At 44.7% G+C, this 8,626-nt stretch overlaps 1 protein-coding gene across 1 annotated transcript; it reads right to left on the bottom strand.

The window, feature by feature from the left end:
- Window positions 1-536: 536 nt before the first annotated feature.
- On the bottom strand, window positions 537-8,250 carry LOC115474256 (transforming growth factor beta activator LRRC32-like). The gene is made up of 2 exons (XM_030209642.1): window positions 8,177-8,250; window positions 537-4,140 (listed from the first exon to the last, which is right to left on the bottom strand). The coding sequence occupies exons 1-2, from the start codon at window positions 8,246-8,248 to the stop codon at window positions 2,176-2,178; spliced, it is 2,037 nt and encodes a 678-aa protein (XP_030065502.1). The 5' UTR covers window positions 8,249-8,250; the 3' UTR covers window positions 537-2,175.
- Window positions 8,251-8,626: the final 376 nt, after the last annotated feature.

Raw genomic sequence — 8,626 nt, forward strand, 5'->3', positions numbered from 1 at the left:
TCTAAGAAAACCACATTTTAAGATGAACTTTTTGTAATAAAAGAGCTGCAGTCCTGAGAATAGGCTCTGCTGCTGAGGTAGATTGGTAAGTACGTAGGTAGGTATAATTAGCCAGCCATTGACCTTCCCTCTCTTTTGTCTTCCTCTATAAGACTCATTATCTGCATGAGGTCTTCAGTTGAGTGGTGGTAGTCATATTCTGGTCAATATTCAGATGAGGGTGGTCAATGTTTTTTTAAACACTGAGTGTCACTGGCTAAATTAGCCCCAGATATTTAATGCTGGGCCATCTCTGTCAACCAGCATCGACTATCTGGCTCTCACTGGACAGGTGCTGGTCCCCAAAAACTTATATGGGTCCTGGCTGATATTCAGCCAGGATCTGCATAAGAGGAGTCCACATTTTCCCCTTTATGCCCACCCCGACCATGTCTGATCCTCCCTCCAGCCCCACCACAATCATATCCAATCCTCCTTCCATACCCCCCCCCCCCCCCGGGCCTACCTTAATAGTCATGGTGGTCTAATGATCATCATGGCAGGATCGAACCGCACTCAGTCCTGACCCTCATGGCGCCTATGACCTCTAGCAGTAGCCTTGTGGTACTACCTCTAGAAGCTAACTCCCTAGTGGTAGTACCACTAGATACCACTAGAGGTCACAGCAGCCATTTTCATGTACAAGCCACAAGGTGCAGAAGCAAGTGGGGTTTGCTCCTGCCCTGATGACCACTAGACTACCTGCTAAGGTAGGCATGAAGGAGGGCCTGATTGAAATTTGAGGGGGGCTGGGAGTGAGAATTGGAGATGGCCAGGGTGGGGGGGTTGAGAGGGATCAGACCTTGTTGCAGGGAGAGGGCGGAATTAGCTTCAGGTTGCAACTCCATAGTTATGTAAGTGCTGGTTGATATTCAGTACTGGCACTTGTCCTACACACCTGGTTAGGTTTGCAGACTATGGCACTGAATATTGCCGACATCCACAAAACTCCCAGCTCCTTCCCAACTCCGCCCCCTCTAACACCCCTCTCCTGCCCACTTTCAAAATGGCTGGTTAGTGCCAATATTCAGTTGGTACTGCCCAGTTAAATGCTACTGAATATTGTCAACTGTCGCACTGAGTGCAATTCAAGTGGGCAAGAGCCTTTCCTACCCACTTAAGTTGTTTTCAGTATCGGGACCAGTGAAGTAGCTACCTAATGGTCAGTGCAGTGGGTTGAGAACCTGAGGAACTGGGTTCAATTCCCATTGCAGCTCCTTGTGACCCTGGGCAAGTCACATAACCCTCTATTGCCCCAGGTACAAATAACACTTAGACTGTGAACCCACCTGCGACAGAAAGTACCTGTACAAATAGCTGTTTGTGAACAGTGTAGGTGGGATATAAGTTGTGAAAATAAAAGAATGTGTAAAGGCTCTTGAGTTCTGCTTCCTAAATATGCACAGTGGAGACCTCTAGTGACTCTCCAAGAATAAGATACGTGACCTTTTAGCTTAGAATACTCCTAGGGTGGCTATCATGCCTGTGATTGACACTGGTAACAGGAGACCCCTTTGAAGGGAAACTGTGTTCATAGAAATAGCAAGCCCAGTGGCAGTAGGCTCCAAGTTGCTCCAACCATTGAACTTTATTGCAAGGAGAAGAGGTTTGGCTCTTACCTCCCTGTCTAAAATACACCTACTGAGGAGAAGAGGGTCTCTGCCTGTACCAGGAGGAATCTAGAAATGGAGAACCATCTCTCCAGGACATTTCTGCTAAGGGAGCATGGAGAAAGAGTGAAAAAAAAAAGTTTAAGCTACAACAGATATTCATCAAGAACCTCTACTTAGGCAAGACTGTTCGTAAGTAAACCACTAACTACTGTAAGCGATTCAAACTACTTTGCTGTAATACTGCCTGTATAGTTAATGCTGATGTTGTGCCAAGTTTTTCCTGCCTCATCTAAATTTAAGAAAAAATTTTGGTTCAGAAGAGCAACTCGCTTATTGGGTGACAGGAGAGTGTTGACCGACTTGATTACTGTGCCAATCAGCTCTTCCATATAAACTGGCTCCAGCCCTGACCTCCATATAAATTCTGAAATTTACTTACAGTAACCCACACTGATGCTCCTTGGACAAAATAGGGTTATATATATTTTAGAAACTGTGTCACACAATCCCTCTTCTTAGAAATCTATATAACACTCATAGGAGGCTGTTGACCTCTCTTCTCTCTGGACCTGGATAATACACTATAATGTCCGAAACCTGCTTTTGGAAGTGTACACCCCTTTTTCAGGGAAAAAAACATCCTGCAGCCGACAGCGAGGAGAAGGACAATAGCAACTATGGCCAGAATATCAGAGACTCCACTGGTGGCCAGCGGAGGACACATGTGGCTGTGATCACTGGCTACTTTAGCAGGGCTACTCCCGTCTTTACCGTGATACACACAGTGTGCGTCATCCAGGTCGGGAACATTTACTTTGGCAAACTGCAGGGACTTCAGCCAGCTCAGAGCACAGCAGCTCAGGAAGTTACCACTAATAAAGAGGGTTTTAAGGTTTCCAGTCCAGCTTGCAGGAATGCTTTTCCCTAACATTTCTAGGGAATTATTTCTTATATCCAAACTCTCAAGTGGGGAACAGTCAAGGTTGGATGGTAGGACATTGAGCTTGTTCTCAGATACGTCTAGTATTCTCAATGTCTTAAGGCAAGGGAAGCCCATTTCTGAGGACTCCATCTGATTCTCTCGCAGTGACAGTTTTTGAAGGGTGAGTTCTAAGCCCAACATGGCTCTTCCTGGCATGTGCAGGCCTTTATTTGCAGAGAGGTCCAGAGAAATGAGTGGGGTCTGGTTGAACATGTAGGGAGACAACCTAGTTATGCCATTGCCACGTAAGTTCAGTTCCTTCAGGTTTGGGACGGAAGAGAAGGTCACACAATCCTCCCTATCACTTGGGCTGGTAGCTTGCCATCTGCAGGGCTCAATGTTATTGTGGCTAAGGTCTATTCTTTCCAATTGTGGCATAACAACAAACAGCCACCGTGGTAAGACCTGGATAGAGTTTCCTTGCAGCTCAAGATTCCTCAGAGACTTGAAGATCAGGTTGTGTCTGTCTGGTACATTGCTTATATCCTCACTGGTTGACAGGTTATTAGTAGTCTGCATCAAGGTCAGATCCTGGAGACAATTCATAGCCATGCGGAGGTGCTGGAGAGAGAACAGCCTGGCAAGGAAGTGAATAGGAAAAGAAGGCAACTGATTATTACTCAAGTCCAAGTGAACAACTTTTACCAGACTTACATTTCTCTTAAGAATGGCTGTGGGCAAATCAAGGTTTGTGATTTCTTCATACCAAGCTGTGGTCCTTGAAGGCTCCATGGCATTCACTGAACTGGGGACAAGGGCAATCATGGCATTACTAGATAAATTTAGGTATTGGATGTGATGCACTTTGGGGAGAAGTGGAAAATAGAAGAGCTGATTATGACTCAGATCAAGAACTTGCAGTCGATGAGGTTCATCACTCTCGTCAGTAATGAAGCACTCCAGGGCATTGTAACTAAGGTTTAAAACTTGTAGATTAATGAGGCTAAAGCTGGAAATACAGTGAAGTGAATTGATAGCAAGATTCAGCACACGGAGATTTGCCAGGGGCACAAAGGCTCCCTCTTCTATCACCATAATATAATTGTTGGTTAGACTGATCTCCACTAGGTTGAGTGTCCCATTGAACATACCGGCTGATACCTTGGTCATCTTGTTACAAGAGAGGTCCAGCTTTTCCAAAGAGGTAATGTTCATTAAATACCAGCATACCATATCACTGTCCAAGTTATTTGCTGAGAGGTCAAGGAACTTTAACCTGGGAAATGATGCAAGGGCTTTTCCATTACTTAAGTAGTTTCTATGCAGCTGGTTGGAAGCAAGAATGAGAGATTGAAGCTGGGGGAGTGTGCTGAGGGCTCTGCCCTTAATGCTGTCCAGTCTGTTGGAGCTCAGATTAAGGTGCTGCAAGGAGAGTAATTCTGATGTCGAACTTTCAGTTAGACTGTGTATAAAATTGTGAGAGAGATCCAGTGTCTTCACTCCAGGTGCCAGGTTCTCTGGAAAGGCAGACAAATTTTGATGATGCCAGACTATCTTATGCATGCTCTGCGGAGACAAGAAAGGAAGAATGAAGATGGCCAGGGCCTTCTATACTGTGCATCTGAAAAGAGAAGGCATCTGCACTGTAAAGGATGAGGCATGAAGGATAGCGGGGTCACTGATGGCACACACTATAAAGGTAACTCTATAAGAAGCTGAGTACATGTGTAAACAGAGGTATTCTAGACATGTACACATGTGTGAACACATGAACATGTAAATGACAGTAATCCAGCTCTGTACTGTTCTGGAAGTACACCCTATCTTCGATGGTGCGCACTTTGCAGGTGGGTGTTCACAGCGATCAAATGTGGTTGGGGTTGGCAGGACACACACACATATATATATGATACTATAATTTATGAATATATGTCCTGAATCTAGGTGCTAGAATGTAAACCAGCTCAATGGCTGGCTAAAGTGCTCAAGCCTAAACATTTATGCATAGGTTAGGACTCAATGAACCTCGGGCGGAAATATGAAGATAAGCCCCCTAAAATGTCATCTCTCCCAAGGTAGTCTAGACGGGGGAGGGGAGGGAGGAATCCCTTCAGAGTTCCAGTAAACAAACCCTGCAAAAAGCAAACACATTGCAGAGCTATATGGAAAACCTGTCATAGTTATAGAAACAGAAACTTAAATGCAAGATATAAGGGCTACACCTTTCCCCAAAGGTGACATATTACAATTAATAAATTCAGAAAAAATATTTTTTGTATCTTTGTCTAATCATTGCTGTGGTCCCATTGTCTTTTCTACTTTTCTCTGTTTCTTTTTAACTCTGTTTCCAGGGTCCCCTGTCCTTTTGACATTTCTTCTGTCTCTATCCAGTTTATTTTCGAAGAAGATCGCCAGCCATCTTCCGACACAAATCGGGAGATGGCCGGTGATCTCCTGAACCCGGCCAAATCGGTATAATGGAAAGCCGATTTTGGCTGGCGCCAACTGCTTTCCGTCGCGGAGTCGGCCAAACTTCAAGGCAGGGTACAGAAGGTGGGACGGGGGTGTGGTTATGAGATGGCCGGCTTAGCCTGATAATGGAAAAAAGATGGCCGGCTCTGACGAGCATGTCGCCGGCTTCACTTGGTCCATTTATTTTTAGGACCAAGTCTCAAAAAGTGCCCCAATTGACCAGATGACCACCGGAGGGAATCGGGGAGCACCTCCCCTTACTCCCCCAGTGGTCACCAACCCCTTCCCACCCTAAAAAAACACAAAATTTTTTTTGCCAGCCTCAAATGTCATACCCAGCTCCTTGACAGCAGTACGCAGGTCCCTGGAGCAGTATTTAGTGGGTGCAGTGCACTTCAGGCAGGTGGACCCAGGCCCACCCCCCCACCTGTTACACTTGTGGTAGTAAATGTAAAGCCCTCCAAACCCCCCCAAAACCCACATGTAGGTGCCCCCCTTCACCCCTTAGGGCTATGGTAGTGGTGTACAGTTGTGAGGAATGGGTTTTGGGGGGGGGATTTGGGGGGCTCACCACACAAGGTACGGGAGGTATGCACCTGGGAGCAATTTTTGAAGTCCACTGCAGTGCCCCCTAGGGTGCTCAGTTGGTGTCCTGGCATGTGAGGGGGGCTAGTGCAATAGAAATGCTGGCTCCTCCCATGACCAAATACCTTGGATTTGGCCGGTTTTGAGATGGCCGGCTTCAGTTTCCATTATCGCCGGAATCTGATGCCGGCCATCTCTGACATTTGGCTGGACCCAACCGTATTATCGAAACAAAAGATGGCCGGCCATCTTTTTCGATAATACAGTCGGGGACAGCTGTTTACGGCATCGGCCATATAGGTGGCCGGCCTTCTATTTGACTGGCGCCGTTCGATTATGCCCCTCCATGTCTACTATCTTTCTTCGTAAACCAAAACTTTAAATATACCACTGGTAACAATCAATCTATAAACAATACAAGCCAAATTTTTTGTTTTTTTAGAACTTTCTTAAGAAAACCAAAGGGTATAGATAGAGAGTGTCATATTTAATTATACGACCAGAAACTGTACATATTTGTGTGAGAAGGAGAAATTCTCAGAGTTAGGACTCACCCAAGTGGAATGCCACCATAAGGTTTACAGCTATTTCTAGAGGGTGGATGGGTTTCTCTATCATTGAAAATCTTCCCTGTGTTCAAATGAACAACAGTGAGCAAACCAATAAAGTGACAATCACAACAAAAAAATGTGACAACAATTTTATCTATATTATAAACTGAAGCTCCCTACTTATATCCTAATTTATAAAAGTATTGTCTCTCACGCACATACATACAGTTACACAAGCGTTCACCCCTCATTCACACATTTTTTCATGAACTTCATACTATAATCAAGATAATGGTACTTTAGTCACAGTATTGTTCCGTTTATATTACTCTGAGCTAAAGTAAAATTCAAACACTAAATGCCAATCAAGGCTAATCTCTCTATATATCCACTGCAAGAGCTCATATGTGAAAAATACACTAAAGGCGCACTTATCTCAATGCTGCTAAGTGTGTGCACTACATCCGACAGCTGCTGCTTTTCCAAGCATCATAATATTTTCTTTGCTGCTGATCTCAGTACTGTAGCTGAACACACTGCCAAAACCCTTATCCACACTCCTTATTACCTCCTGCTTGAACTACTGCAACGTGCTCCTCACAGGTTTCCTACTAACCCATCTCTGTACCCTTCAATGTATTCACACTTCTGCTGCATGACTTATCTTCCACCAGTGTCACTAAATTCACACTGGAGATGGGAAGGCAGTAGAACTAGAGGACATGAAATGAGATTGAAGGGGGACAGACTAGAAAAATGTCAGGAAGTATTTTTTCACGGAGAGAGTGGTGGATACTTGGAATGCCCTCCCGCGGGAGGTGGTGGAGATGAAAACGGTAACGGAATTCAAAAATGCAGGGGATAAACATAAAGGAATCCTGTTCAGAAGGAATGGATCCTCAGAAGCTTAGCAGGGCTGGTGGGGGGGGGGGGGGGGCTAGTGGTTGGGAGGCGGGGCTAGTGCTGGGTAGACTTCTACAGTCTGTGCCCTGAAAATGGCAGATACAAATCAAGGTAAGGTATACACAAAAAGTAGCACATATGAATTTATCTTGTTGGGCAGACTGGATGGACCGTGCAGGTCTTTTTCTGCCGTCATCTACTACGTTACTATGTTCACTTCATTGGCTCCCTATCCATTTCCAGATACGGTTCAAACTCCTCTTACTGATTTACAAGTGCATTCATTGTGCAGTTCGTCATCTCTCTCCTACCTCTTCCTATACCCTTCCCCAGGAGTTCCATTTATCTGAAAAGTAACTTATCTACACCCCTTCTCCTCCATCCCCAACTCCATATGCAGGGCCGGCTCAAAAGATAGTGGCACACCCTCTCCCCCAACGGGTCCAGCATGTTTCCCTCCTTTCAGGCCAGCATCTTTCTTCACACCCCCCTCTGGTCTCTCTTCCATTGAGGGATTATGTAATTGTTTTCTTGTTCTGAAGGGATTCTATGTCAATTGTGTTTTATGGTATGGGGGGAGGGGGAAGGCAGGGGGTTATCATGCAAACTGGGAGTGTGTACCAAGTGTGATCCAGTAATATCACATATTTCATGATTAATACTAACAGAAGGGAGGACACTGGAATTATGGATGACATGAGTAGGAATGCTCATTATTACTAGGGATGCGCAGTCATTGGAACAACATAGAAAATGTCAACCACATACACCATGATGCAAACAAAAATTAGCAGAAAAAAAACCATGACATTTTCTGTTTTTCTTTGTGCTGTCAATAACATGAACTCTTATGGGAAGAACTCATGCATGCACAAACCACTGCACATGTGCTCATTATGGGAAACAGAGACATTTGCTCCCATGATGACAGAAAGAACCCAAAAAACACAAACATTCCCAGAAATGACACAAAACAGTCTTCTGGCTGAGCATCCTTAATTATACTTTCCTATTTCTTTAGTGGCTGGAAAGCTAGTCAGAAATATATTAAGTTAGAGTGCAGAGGGAAGATCCTGGGGAGTGTGTCTTACCTGCAGAATGTGTGCGAAGGTGGAAGCCTCCGGCAGCAGGATCAGCATCCACATGACGGCAGCTCTGCACATGTTCACTGGGGCTGGCTGAGCACTGCACTGCCAACAGGAAGCTGAAGCAGTGAAAGAAACAGGAAGAAAAGGCTGACTTATAACAGGTGCCTGACTGGCATGCTGGGATTTTTCCCAGGGATTCCCCTTCCAGGTATAAATAAGCTGGAAATTTAGGTGCTGCACAGGGTGTAATTTAAATAAACACATAAACAAGCATTTCCATGGAAAATGAAACTGTTCAAGATGGCATACCAATAACATCCACCCTCAATGCTAAATAATAAGACTGCACACGAACTAGAAAAACCGAACTCTTTACCACTTAAATGAAAAACCTCTTTAATAATAATGATCAAGCACTACCACTTTAATCCTTATGTCGATTATGGTCTCTCT

Source organism: Microcaecilia unicolor, chromosome 7 (assembly GCF_901765095.1).
Source record: "Microcaecilia unicolor chromosome 7, aMicUni1.1, whole genome shotgun sequence".
Lineage (NCBI taxonomy): Eukaryota > Metazoa > Chordata > Amphibia > Gymnophiona > Siphonopidae > Microcaecilia > Microcaecilia unicolor.

Coding starts and splice junctions, on each gene's coding strand:
- LOC115474256 (XM_030209642.1), bottom strand. CDS start 8,248: ATGTGCAGAGCTGCCGTCATGTGGATGCTGATCCTGCTGCCGGAGGCT. Junction 4,141..8,176: donor CCTTCGCACACATTCTGCAG/GTAAGACACACT, acceptor TTGTCTCCGCAG/AGCATGCATAAGATAGTCTG.